We start from the raw sequence: 20,040 nt of genomic DNA, 5'->3' as shown, positions 1-20,040 counted from the left end.
ATTGCAAAGGGGAGTGCTTTGCAAAAGAGAGTGCAGAGGTTATGCTATGCAAAAGGGGGGGCTAAATTGCAAAGGAGGGTGCATTGCAAAGGGGGGGTGCCGAGGTTGAGCTTTGCAAAAGGGGGAGGGTGAGGGGGGGGGGGGTGCAGATGTTGTGCGTTGCCACAGGGGAGCGTGGGGCTGCTGTGTGAGTGCAGTGGGTGGGGTTCAAACTGAGCTGCTTTTCCCCAGCGGGGAATTCACAGCAAAGTGCTGGGATGCTCAGGGAAGTGTGGGGTCACTGCAGTGGGGCTCAGGATGCAGAAGGTGGGGGGCTCAAACCGGGGGGGAGGGGGGTGGAAGGGGGGTTGGAAATGGGAACATTGCTGCAAAGCTCCAGGAGTGAGAGCACACAGCAAGGGCAAGGCCTGGGGCGGGCGGGCGGACAGACAGACGGATGGATGGATGGATGGATGGACAGACTGCATCCCGAGGACAGACTGGGGGAGGAGAGGAGAGCAGCTCCCGCCGTGCACTGCATTAAACATATTTTCACCTCCGATCCGTGGATAAAATTAAACAATCATTTGCATGAACGTATCGCTTTCCTTTGTCGAGCTCTGGGAAAATGCTGATGTCAGTGACACAGCACTGCCCGCCCCGCAGCCCCATCTGTGTCCCCATGTCCCCATATCTCCACGTCCCTCTGTCCCCATGTCCCTGTTGTCCCCATGTCCCCATGTCTCCTATACCCCCTGTGCTCCCATATCCCCATGTCCCTCTGTCCCCATGTCTCTGTTGTCCCCATGTCCCCATGTCTCCATAATCCCTGTGCTCCCACATCCCTCTGTCCCCATGTCCCCGTTGTCCCCATAGCCCAATGTTCCCCTGTCCCATCTGTGTCCCCATGTCTCTCTGTCCCTGTTGTCCCCAATTGTCCCCAAGTCCCCATGTCTCCATACCCCCTGTGCTCCCATATCCGTCTGTCCCCATGTCCCCATTGTCCCCATGTCCCCATAGACCCATGTTCCCCTGTCCCCATATTTCCATGTCCCTCTGTCCCCATGTCCCCATTGTCCCCATGTCCCCATAGCCCAATGTTCCCCTGTCCCCACATCCCCGTATCTCTCTGTCCCCATGTCCCTGTTGTCCCCATGTCCCCATGTCTCTGTACCCCCTGTGCTCCCATATCCCTCTGTCCCTATGTCCCCATTGTCCCCATGTCCCCATATCCCCATGTTCCCCTGTCCCCATGTCCCCATATCTCCATGTCCCTCTGTCCCCATGTCCCTGTTGTCCCCATGTTTCCTATACCCCCTGTGCTCTCATATCCCCATGTCCCCATACCTCCATGTCTCTCTGTCCCCAAGTCCCCATTGTCCCCATGTCCCTGTAGCCCCATGTTCCCCTGTCCCTCTGTCCCCATGTCCCTCTGTCCCCATGTCCCCATATCCCCAAGTCTCCATATCCCCTGTGTCCCCATATCCTCACGTCCCCCTGTTCCCATATCTCCCTATCCCCATATTCCCATGTCCCTATATCCCTATATCCCCATATCCCCATGTTCTCTCTGTCCCCAAGTCCCCATGTCCCCATATCCTCATGTCCCCCTGTTCCCATATCCCCATGTTCCCATGTCCCCCTGTCCCTATATCCCTGTATCCCCATGTCCCCTGTCCCCATGGCCCCACACAGGGGTCACCACACTCACACCCCACAGGCCCTACAGTGACACTGGGGCCGTTCCCAGCACTGTGGGATCAGAGCTCAATGCTGAGGTCACAGAGGTGCCCCCCACACCCCCAGAGCACTGCAGGATGCCACGTGGGGTCGTGGTGCCCATGGACACCAATGGCAGCTCACACGTCCTCCTGCTCACAGCCCATCCCAGCATCCTCATAAACCCATCTGCACCCGATGCTCTCCTTTTGGGGTTTGTTGGCATTGAGGGAAGTGAAAGAGGTCCATTGTAAAACACCTCCAACGCTGCACGTAAATAGGTGGGACATCAATAAAATATGGAGCGGCGTCATTATTTATTTAGCAAATCTGTTTGGAGAGGAAAAAAAAAAAACAACAAACCAACAACTCAATGATGCTCGGCATCCCTTCCCCCCCCCCCCCTCCAAAAAGTAAAACAAATAAAAGCAGAATTATCCAGAGCCAGAGCATCCTCAGCACACAGGAGCTGCTCATCCTCTGCCATCAAGGTTATCCATCGCTCCATCCGACTCCCATCGAGATATTTCTCTATCAAGCCACCGACAACCAATCTTTCTCCCTGTCAGTGTGAAGCTATCATAAAGCTGTCCACTTGTCTATCACGTTTATTTGTTTTCATTTATCAAGCCAAACCACTAAAAGCCTCTCCGGGACGCTGGTGGCACCGCACACCTCCCCACATGGACCCCAATATGGTGGGACCCCCTGGTGCCCCCCCCCCCTCCTTTAAATGCTCACCCCCCCCCCCAAGGACAGAGGTGGCAGATGGAGGTGGGGGTGGATGGGGCCGTTTCCTGGGTGCTGCCCTCCTGCACAGCGTTGCAGAGCCCAGCTTTGCATGGAATTATTTTTTCTTCCCCAGTTGAAAGGAAAATGCTTCCTTACAGCTTTCCTTCCTTTCTTTCTAACAGCTTTCAGCTTGTTTTTCTGCCCGAACAAAAACAACTATTTGCCTTAATTACTGCAAATCCTCAGGTTTCCAGCCCCCAGCTACTCCTGGGGGGGACCCGAGACTGGTGGCAAGGAGGTATAATTTACACCCATCTTCTATAGCTTTAATTGCACCAAGCCAGAAATTAGCGAAAATATTTGCTATTGAAAGCCAACCCCCAAAAAAAAAAAAAGAAAGAAAAACCAACCCGACGACAACAACAAACTTCCAGCTTTAAAGGTAAAGAATGAGAGCAAAAAAAAAAGATTCGGGCACGGCTCTCAGCTCCAGCGCCGACGCAGATGGAGAGGCCTTTCCTATCCTTGGGGATGGCTGCAATTTGGCTGCAACAGGAAGAGGGGCCCCGGGATGGAAATCCTGCAGCCCTGGCGCAGACGCAGCGCTGAGGTCCCAGCAGCACTGAGCTCTGCTTTGGCTTGGGGTCCTGGATGTGATGTCCTCATCCTCCCCCCCCCCGCCCTCCCCAAAGCGCCCACCCTGGCAGAGCCTCCAAAGAGGCCACAGAGGGGGTGGGGGGGGAGGGTTGGGAGGAGGGGGTTTGGAGGGGGGGGGGAAGCGCTGCCAGCGGGTTTGCTGCTTAAATAAAGCCACATGTGAGAAATTAAGGGCTAATTTACAACTGGTCCCAGGCAGCCACTGAAGGGGAGGGGGGGAGGGAGGGATGCGGAGAGGAAAGGAAACAAATCCATTAAGTGACCCAAATGTCAGAAACCCCAAAGTAATGAACAGCCACGAGTGCATTACTGCCGGCTCATTAGCGTCTGCTGTCAACTCGGGCCTCTCTGCTCCCCTGAGCCGCACCGGCGCTGACGGCGGTGCTGCCATGCAGGGCTGGGCTGGCGCTGTGCCGCTGCCCTCTGCTCCAGCACATGGCACACGGCACAGCACCCCACGTAGCACTTCTCCTGGCTTTGAGCTGCCCCGTGGCAATGCCAGCTTACGAGAGGCACCCGGCGCTCAGCTGTGCCCAAATGGAAGCAACGATGTGCGGAGAGCGCAGCTTGGAACTGAGGGGTCAAGTGGAATCGGATGTGGCTGCAGAAAGGGTCCCTCAGCCCCCGCCTTATGTAGGAGGCCGCCTTCAAGGAGGCAGATGCAGCGATGCAGGACACAGCCTGTGCCTCTGTGCCCTGCTCCCAGCCTTTCAACGCTCCCTGCCCTGCAGAGAACGGGTTGGGATGCCCCAGAGCTCAGATGCAGAAACACAGAGCAGGGAACACCCACGGCTCGTTAAAGCAAATGCTCGTTAACACACCCAGCCCCCAAATCAGCTGCATGCAGAGCATCCCCAGCTCCAAGCCAGCGCCGTGCTGGCACAACTGTGCACAGCTCCTTTTGGCACCAGTGCCAGTTTGCACTCACCTTGGCACCGATGCAGCGAGTCTGAGCCCCAGCTGCTGGATGCAGCCTCACACGACTGCTGCACCTCCCTGCAGGAGATTTGCTGGCATTCATGAACCACAGCAAATTGGGTGTGTTGTCACCTGGCTGCTAACTCAGCTGGCACCTTTGGGGTGATGGATTTGGAGGTGGAAAGCCCTGCCCGACCCACCCTGCTGCCAGGGGAAACTGAGGCAGGTGGGGACATCTCTCCACGTGTCACAAAGGCTGTGGGGGGGGAGGAGCAGAGCCTGGCAGTGGGTGCACAGTTCCGCATGGCTCAGGACAGGGCTGTGCCTACAGTGGGCAGACAGACAGACAGACAGATGGACAGAGGGAGGAAGGAGCAGTGCGTGAGGCCCAGAGCTGCAGGCTGTGCCCCATAGCATGCAGGACACCTCCTGCCTGCTGACTGAACCGGGGGGGGGGGGGGGGAAAGGAGGGGGGCACATGTTGGGTGTTAACAACAGCAGCTCCGGTGCAGCCTCTGCATCACTGCTGCCCCCAACCTGGCACCAGACTGAGCCATAGGTCTCACACCATAGAGCTGCCCAAATCTCAGCAACTGTGATTTCTAAGCCCTGCTCGGAGCCGGGTGCTGCGGGGAGGGGCAGAGAGGGAGACACTGCATGGAACCCAGCGGGCCCCCCCGGCTCTGCATGGGATGGTGAGGGTGCCCACGTCGGGGCTGCAGCGAGGACGTACGTCGGGTAAAACATCCCCGAACCGCCGGCTCTCTGCCCCAAAGCCGGGCCGAGGCCGGAGCCGTGCCCGGGGCGCCGTGCCCAGCAGCATTGCTTGTCCAACACCCCCCCCTAGTGCCCAGCCCTCGGCTGCGGGCGGGGGCGGCCCGAGGACCCCCGGCCCCATTCCTTTGTTTGGGGGAAGATTTACAGCGTGGGGAAGCGAAGCAAACAACCCCCCACCCCCCCCCCGACCCGGCCCAAGGGTGGGAGTGAGGTGGTGGTGGCTCGGTTGGACACCCGGGGGGGTCCGTAGCCCCAGCGGGGGGTGGGCAATGCGTTGCCATCCCCGCTCCGCCACCAGGGACACGCGGTGGCACAAGGACGGCGCAGCGCCACGGGGCGCAGCGGGGGGGACGCAGAGCTCACCCACTCAGCCCCACATCCCCCCCCCCCGGCACCACAACCATCCCGTGTGGATCAGATCTGAGGCTGTGGGGCGTCCCTGAGGTCCTCAGCGAGGGCGGGGGGGCGATGACCTGCAGCCGAAGCCGTCTCCCCTCTGCATCCCCACTGCATCCCAGCAGCCACGGCCAAGAGCACACGGCTGGGGTGGGGGTTGGGGGGGGGTTGAGGAGGCTGCTCGGCCCCGTTCCCATCAGGGAGCGCAGAGCAGCACCGCGGGCACCCAGCTGCGCCTCGGGAGCTCGTGAATATGGAAAGCACAGGGGAGAAGCGTTTTCTGTTTGGCCTGAACCCACCCAAGTGGAATGGGAAGGGGAGGAGGGCAGGGCAGCCCAAAGAGTTAATCCACTTTGAATTGCAGCGCGGCTGCAGCCACTGCGCAGACACATCACGGCTGACAGCTTGACAGAGACGGATTGGCAGCTCCCGAGGTGAAACATCCCGGCCCAGACACGGAGCCGTATTAAAGCCCGTCTTGGAGGGGGCAGCTTTCATTACTTCGTTGCCCACATAGGAAAAAATAAATAAAATAAATACAGAGGAGAGGGAAAGGAGAGCAGGGAGCTGGAACCGGCCTCAGGGGGGCACAGCGTGGGGGCTGCGTTGTGGGTTGGGATCACAGCTGCTCCCACAGCCCCCAGCCTGCACCCACCCCACTGCACACAGAGCATCCAGGCTGGGGCTGGCAATGCCTCCAGGCCTCCATCCCAGCACAGGAGGGGTCTCTGCTCCTCCAGGATGGGATTCCTGAGGATAAATCAGTGACGAGGTTGGGGTGAGCGCGAGTGGCCGCACCGCGCAGGGCAGCGATGGGCACACACTGCCCCAGTAGGAGCCCTCTGACAGCAATCCCATCTCTCAGGAAGGAACGAGCCAGGATTCACGGCCAGCTCTGCCCCCCCAGGGCCGCCCGCCTGTCAGCAGCCCGGAATCACTGAGCTACAACTGATGTCTCTGAGGGATGATAGGGCAGCGACCCTAATATTTTCTGCAGCAAGCGCTCCTGTAAGCTACCTTTGTGCTGGAATGATTGGAATTCATTACAGACCACCCCCCGCGGCGCAGCTTGCTCTCCCCGGGGAGGAATCTGCAAGCTCTCTCCGAGCCTAAATGGGATTAGGTTATCTGGAGGCACTGAGACCGCAGCCGCACGCGGATGTGGGAACCCCGGCGCAACGGCAGCACAGGGCTGCACCAGGGCTTCCCTGCACCCACCCAGTGCCACGGGGCCTGGGGCAGAGCCATGAGCTGATGGGGCACAGAGGAGACGTGTGCAGACGGTGCTGCTCCTGCGTGCGCCCGCACTGACCTCGTATTTTGGGTGAGCATCACTTCCAGGTCTCACCTGAGGTGTCCCCCCTGCCTGACAGGACACGGATCACCCCCCCACAGCTCTCGCATTACACCCCACACAGCCCCCTCCCTCTGCTGTGGGCTGTGCTGGAAGCTTTGCTGTTCCCAGCTGTTTGCTCCTCTCCTGGATTCCCTCTCAATCGTGTCAAACAAACCCCAAGAAAAACATGTTTGACTGCATCAAAGTCCAAACCTCCACCTGTCCGCGTCCCCGAGCAGAGGCCCTTTAATGCTGCAAAGATGCAAACTCCCCCAGGTCTTCATTATGTCTTACAGGCCCGATATTATATCAGATTATGGAATCATTAAACACAAAATTGTACTCCTCTCTGTCCGGAGGGGCCTCTGGTTACCTCGTCTAAACAGAACAGAGTCATTTTTAACAGAGGCGCAGGGACGCTCCCTGGGGTCATCATTATTTCTGTGGGTCTGTGTTGGAACATTGGAGCCCGTGCTGGAATGTGTCCTGTGCTGAGAGGAGCATCAGATCCATGGGAACCCGGCACGGTGTGGCTGGTGGGAGAAAAAAAGGGAGAAAAAAAAAAGGGAGAAAAGCAGCACAGGGGGCTGCAATCCGCCCGAGGCATGCGCCCAATTATTTTAATTGCGTGTAGGTGCTGTTTAGGGTTCACTCATGCATCTCACATCATTGTTTACTGCTCGGAGCAGAACCAATTATGTCGGAACACAGAGGGGCTGAGAGACAGCAAATCCACACGCGGGCGGCTGAGGGCTCCGCTGTGCAGCCGTCCATCAGAGCCCAGTGAGGCATGGATGGGGTGTGAGCAACGGGCAGCAGCACAGCCAGGATGGGATGGAGGGAGAGGGGCAGGAGGGAGAGGAGCGAGGGAGTGGGAAAGGATGGGAAATAAATAAAGACATACAAACACAGTTTCTTGCGGGGTTTTGACATGAGTTGTCAGAGCTGGTGGTGCGTGTGCTCCTGTCTTTACAGTAAATAACTGTCAGCAATTAGAAAGTGGAGGTGTTGTGGAGGGAGCCGGGCGGCACGGAGCGTCAATCATGGGGCGGCGGGGAGCCGGGATGGCAGCAGAGTGGGGACACTGGGGAGCTGTGGGTGGAGGTGTGCATTGGGGAGCCTGGGGAAGCAGCCCGGCCCTGGATGCCCATTGGGGCCATCAGCTGTGTGCACGGTGCTCCTTGTCCTGTGCAGGGTAGGAAAGAGCCACGTGTGGTGGGGGAATGAAGAGAGCTGCTGGGGGAGCTCTGGTTTGGATGAAACCCCAGAAATCTCCGGACAGAAGCAGACCCAGGCCGTGGGCACAGCAGAGCAGATGTGAGGGCTGAAGGGCAGCCCCAGTGAGCAGCCCCATCCCACAGGTGGGAAGACAGGGCTGCAGCAGAGCAACGTCAGCAGCAGTGCAGCAAAGCCCACCCCGAGCTCCCGATGCTGCAGGGTTCTGCGTCTGCGACCTCTCCCTCCTCCTCCTCCTCCTTCCCTGCATCCAGCTCCAAGCGCAGCTCTCCCCTCCCCTCCTCCCGCTTAAGGAAAGCAGAGCTCAGCTCAGCCCCGAGTTCTCTGACACCAATAACCTCTGCTTTGTGCTCCGCGGCTCAGACAAAAACTCCTCTCCTTTCGGGCAGGAGCAGCACGCTGCCGTCCCAGCCTTGATGCGCGGCTTCAGAGGCGGCATCGCATCCCGGCAGCGCGGCCGCGGGGGATGGGGGCACCGGGGAGCCCCGGCTGCCGTTCCTATGGCGACCGAGGATGCCGATGTCGCAGCCCGAGGCGCTACTTTTGGTGCTCGCAGATCAAACGCGCAGGGCAAGCGGTGCCGGGGAGAAGTACACGGAGTGCAGGCGATGGAATGACTGGAATTAACAACGCGGGACCGGCGGTCCCCTCGGTGCGGGGCGGGAGGAGATGCAAACTTTGCTTTGTTAGGTTAAAACTTGTAATCTGTCTCTTCCCCCTTCTCTTGTCCTCTCCATCGCTTTGGGAGACGTTCAATACAGCTCAGAGAGCCGGGACCCGCAGCCAGGCGTTCATCTCATCCAGCACACAGAGGGGATGCTGCCATAACCCTCACCCATCGCATGCACCAGGGGTTACAGCAGGGTTGGGGACACCAGCAGCACTCAGCACCCAGCCCAGCACCCTGCCGGCTCCTCTCCCCAGAGGCACGGGGAGCATCCATCCCTGCAATGCATGCAGCAGCCGTAGTGTGCAATGCAACGCATGCACCGACCACGGGGCAGGATGGGAGGTGGGAGCACCCAGCAGACCCGGCTCCCCAGGATCTGGGGAGGTTCTCAGCATCCAGCTGCCTTTGCAGCAGTGAGGGTTGGGAATTTGCAGCCGGAGGAAGGTAAAGGTGACTTCTCTCCGTCTCGCCTCTCGTCGCCGTCTCTCTTCCCTCTCCATCAGCTCCCTTCCCTCTCGTGCTCTTTCCGCTCTGCAGCGTTCTGTGCTTTACTGGGGCATTAAGAGGCAGCGTCTCAGACTGTTTAGTGAAGCATTAAAGGGGCATGAAAACACTCCCATTGCATCTGAGCGCTGAAAGCCCTGAAGCATCCTTAGGAGGAAGAAAAAAAAAAAAAAAAAGGAAAGAAAAATGAGAAGCAAGCAAGCTACCGATTGTGCCAAACAAACCACATCTCCGAGCGCAGCGGCCGCCGCAGCACCAACCCGCGGCTCAGCACTGCGCACCGAGGGCTGCAGCAGCACCGCGGGGACGTCGGGGCCATCAGAGCGAGCAGCCGCCATCTGCCGCGTGCCCGCAGCCCCGCACCGCACCGCACCGCATCGCCGGGCACAGCCCGACCCGGCGCTCCCGCAGCTCACACGGACGAATCCCGTTCTTCTCTTTCTCTCCACCCCCCCACCTAAGAAATGATGAGAACCGAAAGCCCCGCGGGCCCTGGGAGGGGAATTCCCTCCGTGCCGCTCCGAGGAGGGGTCAGAGCGTCCTGGGCTGGGCTGTGTGTGTCCCCCCCCCGGCAATACACGCGGATATTTATTCCTCCTTCCCTCCCCCACCCCCCCCTTTACTCTTTTAAGCACCCCCCCACCCTCCTCCCCCCCGTGGCTGCCTTCATCCCAGCAGCTCCAACACCGGCGGTGGGATGGGGACAGAGGATGCTGCTGCAGAACCCCCCCCCCCCCCCCCCCTCCATCCTACCCCCCGACCCCGCTCCCCTCCCCGTATTTCATCCCTCTTTTTAGGCATCTCCCGTTTCCAGCGCAGAAAGGGCTCTCTGTTCAGGTTTCCCCCCTCCTCTTGCAGCGATTGTTATGTTAAAATCCCCAGGACATGTTTCTGCAAAGAATTAAAGGAGGGTGAGGAAGAGATTGTTTTCGTCGGTGTCTCACTAAGTCTCTGACCTTGAGCGTGAATGGAAAACAAGAAAAAAGGGACTTTATGCTAATATCACTCACTAAGCACAAGGGGGAAAAATAATAACGGCAAATGAAGATTATGAATGCAAATCAACTTAATAAAGAGACGGGGTCTGTGCAGGAGCCTTGTTTTGCTCTTGTACAGAAGGCTCGCATTGTCTGGTTGTGCTGCACCCCAGGTCTAATCACTACAAATTATATCAAGATAGGAAAAGAAAAGAACAGGAAAGCTTTAATTTCCCAATTATGGCATCGTTCGTTTCCTCTGCCCGCTGTTCTGCTTTCCCCCTCCTGCATCAGCCCTGTGCCAACACGCAGCCCCCAGACCCGCACCCACCGCCCCTCTGCCAGCTCCACGTTCACTCTTTCCCCTCTTTTCCATCATTTTCCCCTTTCTTTCCCATTATGTTTCCCCCTTCTCACCCTCCTGCTTTCCGGGTGACACCTGGTGCAGCAGAACCCCATGGAGACCTCACCCCAACCCCACCATCACAGCCACAAAGCAGTGCAGGCGGGGCACAGCTGAACCAGGACCCTCGGGATGCTTCTATCCACACACACACAGCAGGGATGGCCGGGGCACAGCACCTCCAGCACTGCAGGCACTGAATGCCTTCGGTGTGGGTGAGGCTGTGAGCTGTGCTCTGTTGGAAGCTCAGCCCTGTGCCAGGAGGTGGCACGAGGCCCTGTGAGCACAGTGTTGAGCCACGGCACTGAGGGCTCTGCCCCATGGGGAGGAAGGAACAGGTGGTTCCTCCAAAACCGAGGGCAGTTCTGTTTCAATTGAGAAGAAATCAGGTCCCAGCTCAGCAGAAGGCAGCGCTCTGCTCTGACCACATATCATTGGTGTCAGGCACAGGGCAGGAGCCCCAGCGCCCACTGCTGCACATCCCCAGCCTCAGCATCCCAGGACCAGCCCTCATGTGGGCTCCGGGCTCTGCTCAGCGTTTTGTGGCCGATCCGGATGGCAGCAAAACCTGCACCCGAGCTGCACATCGTTGCCAGGCCGCTCTCCCGGCGGTGCCATGGCAGCACAGAGCGCAGCCCTGTTATCTCCCTCCCACAAACAGCCCCGGCCCCCCCTCCCAAACAACATCCACCGAGAGCTGAGGCTCTGAGCGCAGCTCTTTAATCTCCAGCAAGCCTTTGACAACCTGTCTCGTCCCGGCTTTTAGCTGTGCGAGAGCTGCTCGCTAATGGAGCATTAACCTTGGAGAGCTTCTGCAATTACTCCAACACTAATTCTGACAGTTTTTGGTGTATCTGTTTGTTCTTTTGACAGGCAAAAGGAATTTCTTTTTAAAAGCTGTTTGATACATTTGAGACCTTCTGTCCACATCTCCCTTTTTTTATTTTTATTTTTTTATTTTTTTCCCTGCTGGATGTGAAGGTGGGGGAGAGGAGCGGAGGTGGGGAGGCTGTTTTCCTCCGCACGCATCAGCGGAGGTGCGAGCCGAGATCTCTCCTCCCTCCCAGCCTCCTCCCCCCCCGCGTTAAGTCACAGAAGAGTTTGGTCTCTCCTGACCTCATTAGGGTAATTAGTAAACCTTTTGAAGCTGGGAGAATGGCTGCGAGCTGTGGGAAAGTGAGGAGAGCAAAGAGCTCTGAAAGGAGCGCGTGGGGGCAGAAAGGGGGAGAGGAGCGACTGCACAGCACAGGGGGTGACCTGGGGGGGGACCCCAAAGATCCCTGAGCCGCCTTTGGAAAGGGGATGGGGGGGGTAGAGCCCATCCCGGGGGGTCCCAGCCCCACACTGAGGCACCCACAGAGCAGCAGCCATAGGCCCAGAGGTTGCACTTGTGGTTGCACTTTTGGCTGTGCTGTGACGTGGGAGGGGTGGGGGCAGACACGCAGAGCACAGCCCCAGCTCTGCACGGAGCCCCAGCAGCGATGGCTGTGGAAAAGGGAAAAAAGTGACAGCGCGGATAAAACGTTGGTTTTTTGGTGCCCAGTGAGTTTGTCACAACCAGAAATGGGAACTGTGCCACCCGTTGGCAGAGAGGAGGGCGGCACGCGCTCAGATGGGGCCAAGCAACGAACCATTAAGGGTTATTTTGAGTACACGAGGTTTTTCCCCTTAAAAAAAGCAAGAGTAATGAACCAGCAGGACACACGAGTGCTGTAGCAGGGATGCTCCATCAGTCAGTGCCTTCCAATGAAGGTTGGCACCGCTTCCAGCACAGCCACCCCGGGGATGGATGGGTATCCTGACTGCTAAGAGAGCAAAGGACCCCCACAGCTGTGGGTCACAGCGAAGGGACGTCACCACAGGAATGCATTACAGCCACATTCAGTGCCACCATGCTTGGTTCACAGCCACGACCCCAATCACACACATGAACCAAAGGTTTCCTGGGAATCGGGCGCTGTGCCCCAGCAATCAGCCCCGACGTGTTCCGGATGCTAATTAACACCACCGGTAATTCCTGCCAGGCAGGAATTCCCTGGGATCCCACAGATCCCAACCTGCAGCTTCACGCAGGTGGGCGCAGCAGCCCCATCTTCCCCAAAATCCCCCCTCACGACCCCCTCCCAGAGCTCTGATCTGATGCTGCAAAGAGGAGAACCCCGACACACGAGCTGCCACCCATCTGCTGTGTGACACCGGGCTCAGCTTTGCACGGCCGCACATCAGCACAAGAATGGAGCCCCTTTAATGTCCTCTCAGCCTTAGATGGCAAAAAAAAAAAAAAAAAAAAAAAAAAAAAGCTGCTGCCTGGGTTCCTCCTCCAATTAGCGCCGGCTCGCTTAAATTAATAAATAAGCAAACAAAGAATCGTTTTGTTGCTGCCGCCGTTGTGATCATTCCTTTCCTTTGTACTTTTATTCCCTGGTGTAACTTGAAAAGCAGACGCTCCTCTGTGCCCCCCCCCCACCCGCTGCAAAGCCCCCCTGAAAAATCAGAATAACAAAAACAAGCGATGCTTGTTGATGGAGCGCGTCTGTGGATGGGGAGCCGCTTCCATTCACCTTTCTGTCACGTGGAGGGAAAAATAAAGATCAAAAGAAGGATGGAGACGCAAAGCCAACTGAGCAAAGCTCGTTTCTTCCATACAGAAAGATCCTGCGAGTTGTCCAGAGGAGTTCTGCAGAGCGGAGCAGAACTGCCATACAGGAGGACTGCGGTTGGACCCCGGATGCTTTGTGGTCTCCAGATGTACGGAGCAGTTTTGGAGCAGCTCTGGCACAACGAACCATTTGGCCAAGCAGACCCCACACCTGCACCACTCCTCACACACACACACAGATCTGGGGTCTCTCTGTTACCCCCCCGGGGGCACAGCACCATCAGCATGGCTGTAAGGAACCGCGCAGCAGCAGCAGTAAAATGGGAGAGCGAAATGAAAAGAGCTCACCGGCACCCGGCGCGCTGCCCTGCTCCCATTTCAAGGAGGGAAATTTGCATCCAAAGCGTCAAGAGCACTTTAAGTCGAGTTTGAAATAAATTCAGAGCAGATTCACGCTGCCAGCTCGTGTCTGTGAGCGGAATCCCAGCAGTGCCAGCCCCAGCTGATTGCAGGGGATGGGAAGCTGTGCTGAGTGTGAACACATGTGCAGCAAATCCAGCACACACACACACACACACACACACACACGGGTCACAGCCATTAGTGCTAATTGGGGCTACTCCCCTCACAGCTGTGGAGATGAAGGGGGCACTGGGTTTGTACCCATCACAGCTTACTGCACACAGATCGGGGCTCAAAGCCGTGGCAGGTCCTGCTTGGCTCCATCAGTTTGTTAAGAGCCACGCTTTGTTTTGCACAACAGGGAGAGCCGTATGTGCATCAAGGGGTGCAGCAGCAGCAGGACTGGGCTGGCACCGGGCTGAGCAACGCTGCAGGCACGGGGCTGGGAGAAGTGGTGGGAGCAGGTCCTGCTGGGTGATGGGAGCAGGCTGTGGTGCTGCTGGGTGATGGGAGCAGGCTGTGGTGCTGCTGGGGCAATAGAAGCAGGCTGTGGTCCTGCTGGGGCAATAGGAGCAGGTTGTGGTTCTGCTGGGTGATGGGAGCAGGCTGTGGTGCTGCTGGGCGATGGGAGCAGGCTGTGGTGCTGCTGGGGCAATAGAAGCAGGCTGTGGTGCTGCTGGGGCAATAGAAGCAGGCTGTGGTGCTGCTGGGGCAATAGAAGCAGGCTGTGGTCCTGCTGGGGCAATGGGAGCAGGCTGTGGTGCTGCTGGGGCAATAGAAGCAGGCTGTGGTGCTGCTGGGGCAATGGGAGCAGGCTGTGGTCCTGCTGGGGCAATAGGAGCAGGCTGTGGTTCTGCTGGGTGATGGGAGCAGGCTGTGGTTCTGCTGGGGCATGGGAGCAGGCTGTGGTGCTGCTGGGGCAATAGGAGCAGGTTGTGGTTCTGCTGGGTGATGGGAGCAGGCTGTGGTCCTGCTGGGGCAATAGGAGCAGGCTGTGGTTCTGCTGGGTGATGGGAGCAGGCTGTGGTGCTGCTGGGGCAATAGAAGCAGGCTGTGGTGCTGCTGGGTGATGGGAGCAGGCTGTGGTGCTGCTGGGTGATGGGAGCAGGCTGTGGTCCTGCTGGGTGATGGGAGCAGGCTGTGGTCCTGCTGGGTGATGGGAGCAGGCTGTGGTCCTGCTGGGTGATGGGAGCAGGCTGTGGTTCTGCTGGGGCAATAGAAGCAGGCTGTGGTCCTGCTGGGGCATGGGAGAAGGTTGTGTTTCTGCTGGGTGATGGGAGCAGGCTGTGGTGCTGCTGGGGCAATAGAAGCAGGCTGTGGTGCTGCTGGGGCAATAGAAGCAGGCTGTGGTGCTGCTGGGGCAATAGAAGCAGGCTGTGGTCCTGCTGGGGCAATGGGAGCAGGCTGTGGTGCTGCTGGGGCAATAGAAGCAGGCTGTGGTGCTGCTGGGGCAATGGGAGCAGGCTGTGGTCCTGCTGGGGCAATAGGAGCAGGCTGTGGTTCTGCTGGGTGATGGGAGCAGGCTGTGGTTCTGCTGGGTGATGGGAGCAGGCTGTGGTTCTGCTGGGGCATGGGAGCAGGCTGTGGTGCTGCTGGGGCAATAGGAGCAGGTTGTGGTTCTGCTGGGTGATGGGAGCAGGCTGTGGTCCTGCTGGGGCAATAGGAGCAGGCTGTGGTTCTGCTGGGTGATGGGAGCAGGCTGTGGTGCTGCTGGGGCAATAGAAGCAGGCTGTGGTGCTGCTGGGTGATGGGAGCAGGCTGTGGTGCTGCTGGGTGATGGGAGCAGGCTGTGGTCCTGCTGGGTGATGGGAGCAGGCTGTGGTCCTGCTGGGTGATGGGAGCAGGCTGTGGTTCTGCTGGGGCAATAGAAGCAGGCTGTGGTCCTGCTGGGGCATGGGAGAAGGTTGTGTTTCTGCTGGGTGATGGGAGCAGGCTGTGGTGCTGCTGGGGCAATAGAAGCAGGCTGTGGTGCTGCTGGGCGATGCCAGGCCCAGCCCAGGACGCGCTGCTCTGCCCAGACGTGCCCCTCACCCTGCAGCGTGGTTCCCATGCAACTGGAGCCTGCGGGTGAGTTCAACCCAACGAGGGCGTCTTTCAAGTTGGGTTGTGCCAGAAACATCAAGGGCACTGCAAACAAGTGCTGACAAGGCTGGGTGAAAAGCTGCCGAAACAAAGCTGGGCGCTCCCCGGGTCTCAGCTCACACAGCACAGCTCCAAAGCACCGCTCCTACAGCTGCAGCACTGCAAGGCACACCCCAGCCCCGGGCAGCTTGCTCCTCAAGGCATTGGGATGCACCTTCAGCCTCCCACGGTTTGCTGGTACCCACCAGCAGCATGCTTGGTCTGTGAGTGCCATCTACAGGGTTGCCCTCCAGCACAGCACCCAACCCTGCAGCAAAGCAAAGCAAAGCAAAGCAAAGCAAAGCAAAGCAAAGCAAAGCAAAGCAAAGCAAAGCAAAGCCCTCTGCTCCACTGCTGTGCCATGCAGTGCGATGCTGAGGCCAGCAGTGCCACCGTGGTGGGGAAGAGGATGCAGGGACACAACCAGGAGCACAAAAATCACAACGCTGCCGTGGAGAGGATGGGGTCACCACCCCTGGAGGGATGAGCTGGACAAGGAACGAGGTGAGGGTGAGGACAAGGAGACCTCAGCAGGTTGGAACAAAGCCTGAGACCAGCAGTGGGGCTGAGCACTCGGTATGGAGAGAAGTGCACCAACATGGAAACAACACACGTTTGTCTCGGGATACAAACGGAGGGGGGATGCTGTAAACACAAGGAAAGTAAAACAATCGATCGATACGGGACTGGTTGCTATTTAAAAATAAATCAACAACTCGAGCAGGAGGGTGAAAGCCCAGCTCCTCGTTCCTGAGAGCACAGCCAACACAATGCACTCGAGTGCTGTTTTATTGACTTCTTGGCAATCTGCTCAGACCACAGGTCCATCTCCAGAGCTCTAATGCTGCAGATCCCATTCCAGTCACATGTGCAAACGAAACAAAACAGAGGGACGTTATTAACAACAGAGCCCCGATGCTCATCTCGCTCTCAGTCGATCTCATTAACATCCGCAGACACCCAGTCGATTTGCCTAGCAGCTCGATATCCATAGCACAGGACTCGATACAGCCCTCCAAGAAGATCAGAGAGGCAATTATGTAAACTTCTGAAATTAGGCTTTGGCTTAAACAACAGTGATTGTTTCCAGCAAACTCTGTAGCAGCTGCTGGCGGTGCACAGGAGCCCATGGCTGTGCAGCACCACAGGGCAGCACACTGCCACCATCACCCCACTGGCACCGTCACCCCGTTCCCACCACCACCCCACTCCCACCATCACCCCACTGCCACCACCACCCCACTCCCACCATCACCCCACTGCCACCCCATTCCCACCACCACCCCATTGCCATCACCACCCCACTCCCACCATCACTCCATTGGTACCATCACCCCACTCCCACCACCACCCCACTCCCACCACCACCCCACTCCCACCATCACCCCACTCCCACCATCACCACCGCATGCCCACCACCACCCCACTCCCACCATCATCCCACTCCCACCACCACCACCCCACTCCCACCACCACCCCGTTCCCACCACCACCCCATTGCCACCATCACCCCACTCCCACCATCACTCCGTTGGCACCATCACCCCACTCCCACCACCACCCCACTGCCACCATCACCCCATTCCCACCATGACCCCATTCCCACCATGACCCCATTCCCACCATGACCCCACTCCCACCACCACCCCCCTCCATTGGTCCCAACAGCTCTGGGCCCATTGGATTAGTGGGTTCAGAGCACACGTGTGTCCGTTTGCATCTGTATATTTACATCCCTTCTGACCAACTGTTACCAGTTCTGAGCTCTGCTAAGAGACCTGTGCTGGGTTACTGGCATGTTGGCGTGCAGCAGAAGTAACTGCTGGATCGCCCTGTGCTGCAGGGACACAGCACAAGGATGAGAAGATGCTGTTCCAGTGGGATCCTCAGGGCCCCGTGATAACTGCCCTGGGTTTTGCACTTCCCTTGCAACACTCCCATTTATTTTTCCAGGAGAAATGGTGATCAGACAGGGCACAGCTCTGTCCTCGGAGCAGCTCTCATCTGTACCATGCACTGCAGCAGCCCTGGGGCTGCAGCAAAGTGTGTCACTGCTGCTCCATGGAGGTACCCCTCTGCTCCACTCTTTTTGGCAAGCAAGGCTTCCTCCCTTATGCACAAAGGAGGTCCAACCCAACGCTAGGAGCCATTACTCCATTACTCCAAAGGCATTCTCAATCCTCACCATGAAGGCAAAGCCTTGCAGCTGTGCTGGGGGAACTCCTGCAGGCAATTCTCCCAACAAAGGCACTACAGTGTGGGGCTGAGGGTTCAGGCTCTGCACCACCCACCCCGCTGCATCCCATCCCTTCGGGGCTGAAAGCTGCAAACAAAAGCACTTGGAATGCAGTTCCCATTTCAGCTGTGATTCCCCCAACCCTCTAACAGCCACATTCAGCCCTGCACAGAACCCAAGCATCACACAACTGCTGTTCCTCTGCTGAGCTGATGGGACGCAGCTGGAGCGCAGCCATTGGGGAACAGCAGCATCTCCAAAGGGAGACAATGTCTGAGCAGACCCAGAACCACAGCTGAGAGGCTCTGGCTCTCCCACCCCCTTACACAGCAGCTGCGTCCCCACAGACCATCTCATACATTTTGTTTGCAAACATCTCTTTGTTTTGTAAACCCAAGCAGGGATTGATGCCATCATCCACTCGCTGCCACCCTGCTGCTCCCAGGACGCCTTCAGCTCGCTGCTCCCTCCCCAAACTCCTCTGTCTGATCCAAGGCGATGCTGCTGCCCCAACTCCACCACGGGGTGCAGCCGATGGCACACAGCAATCCAGGGAAGGGACCAGACATCGTGGAAGGGAAAACCGAGCCTGCCAAGCTCTGGGCTGCTGCCGCAGTCAGAGGAGCACCCAAAAGCCCCGAGCAGTGGGCACAGACACGCAGCTCTCAGTGCCAGATGCAGGGCGTTCAGCCCAGACTCACTTCTGTTACATCCTCCTGAGCATCACCCCACGCAGCGCTCAGCGCAGAGTCCTCTGCAGCTCCACCTCTCCCCCAAAAAGACGTGTGAAAAGAAACAGTTTTGGTCCCCTTTGCCCTCCCCAGCGACCAAAGAGTTTGTGCTGTTAATTCGCAGTCATTATAAGCAATTATTATCAAAACTAAAACCGGAGCATCGGTGATTCCAATGGATGATTTTCACACCCCTCGCTCGGGCTGTTGTGCCAAAATGGTCCCAAATCATCTGAAAAGAAAGAAAAAGCACAACGTGAGCACAGCCATCAGCACTGCTGTGCTCACGGGACACCAACCCTCAGCTGTGAGGGGGGAATCCCACAGCTGTGCGACGCAGGGAAATGAGGGCATTTGCAGTGCTTTGCAACGCTTTGCAGGCAGCAAATGTGTGCCCAGCAGTGAGCCGGGAGCCACAGCAGCTCCTCCTGCCCTGCAGGGCCATGCGGGTCTGTCCCAAAAGCACACGGCGAGATGGACAACGGGGCTTTCAGGCTCTGACAGCGAAGGGAGGTGACGTAAAGCCGAGGTTCACCCCGCGTCCCTCTGGTGGCGGTGTGGGCGCTTCCCTGGAGGACAAGAGGAGCAGGGGATGCCGCTTACCGCCTCAGGTTCTGCGTCTCAAACACGGTGTCCTCATCGCTATCCAGCGATGCCATCTCCACGCGTTCGTCGGAGCTGCTCAGCAGACCGTACTTCTTCCGCTGCGGTTTCTTCCATCTGAAAGTTGCGCTCGGTTCGCGTTTGCGTCCGTCGGGCCGGGAGCTGCGGGTGGGAGGCAGAGCAGCGGATGGGGTTTAATTGTTAAGAGTTCGTTAAGAGCGGAACGGAGACGCGGGGCGGTTTGCGTCGGGATGGGGAAGTGCTGCGACGCAGCGCCGTGACGGAGGAAAGAGGCAGCGGGGCGGAACCGGGGGGGTCCGGGTGGATACGGGGGGGTCACGGCGGGTCCGCACTCACCGGAACGTCCTCAGCACGAAGTAGAGCGCGGCCAGCACCGACAGAGCGCTGACCACAAACACGGCGCGCCGCAGCACCGGCAGCCCCGATGCGGGCAGCAGCCCCGCGCCCGTCCGCGTCCCGTTCCCTTCCGCCTCCCGCGGGGTTTCCGTGCCGTTACCGGGGGACGCGGCGCGGCTACCGTGCAGGAGCAGCAACAGAACGCAGATGGGCTGCGGGAGCAGCATGGCCGGCACGGAGCTGCGGTCCCGGCGCAGGAAGGTGCGCGCACAGCGGGGCCGGGCGCGGGCGGAGCTGTGCGCGCCGTTCCGGGGCTGCGCCGTTCCGCCGATCCGCACCGGGAGCCCCGTCGGTAACGGAGCGTCGGACCCCGCGCTCCGCTCCCCGTGGTCGCGGTGCCCCCCGTCCCGGTTCTGTCTCGTACCGCGGTTCCCGTCGGGGAAATGAGCGGCATCCCGAGCGCGGTGTGGGGCAGCGTGAAGCGCTGGCTGCCCGCTGGGCCCCCCGGGGGCTGCTGTGCCTCCAGCTCCGAAAGCAAAGGGGATCCTGGGCTGCATCAGAAGAGGGGTGGCCAGCAGGGACAGCGAGGTGATTGTCTCTCTCTGCTCTGATCTTGTGAGGCCCCATCTGCAGTGCTGCGTCCAGGGCTGGGGGTCCCAATACAAGAGAAAAGCTGTTGGAGAGGGT

The 20,040-nt window shown here is 58.6% G+C and overlaps 1 protein-coding gene across 1 annotated transcript; it reads right to left on the bottom strand.

Moving 5' to 3' along the window:
• Nucleotides 1-18,992: 18,992 nt before the first annotated feature.
• On the bottom strand, nt 18,993-19,634 carry FAM174C (family with sequence similarity 174 member C). The gene is made up of 2 exons (XM_031604345.2): nt 19,354-19,634; nt 18,993-19,158 (listed from the first exon to the last, which is right to left on the bottom strand). Exons 1-2 carry the CDS (start codon nt 19,578-19,580, stop codon nt 18,993-18,995), a joined length of 393 nt encoding a protein of 130 aa, XP_031460205.1. The 5' UTR covers nt 19,581-19,634.
• Nucleotides 19,635-20,040: the final 406 nt, after the last annotated feature.

The sequence above is a fragment of the Phasianus colchicus genome, chromosome 28 (genome assembly GCF_987193195.1).
Source record: "Phasianus colchicus chromosome 28, bPhaCol1.hap1.1, whole genome shotgun sequence".
Taxonomy (NCBI): Eukaryota; Metazoa; Chordata; class Aves; order Galliformes; family Phasianidae; genus Phasianus; species Phasianus colchicus.
This window is presented reverse-complemented; position numbering and strand designations above follow the sequence as displayed.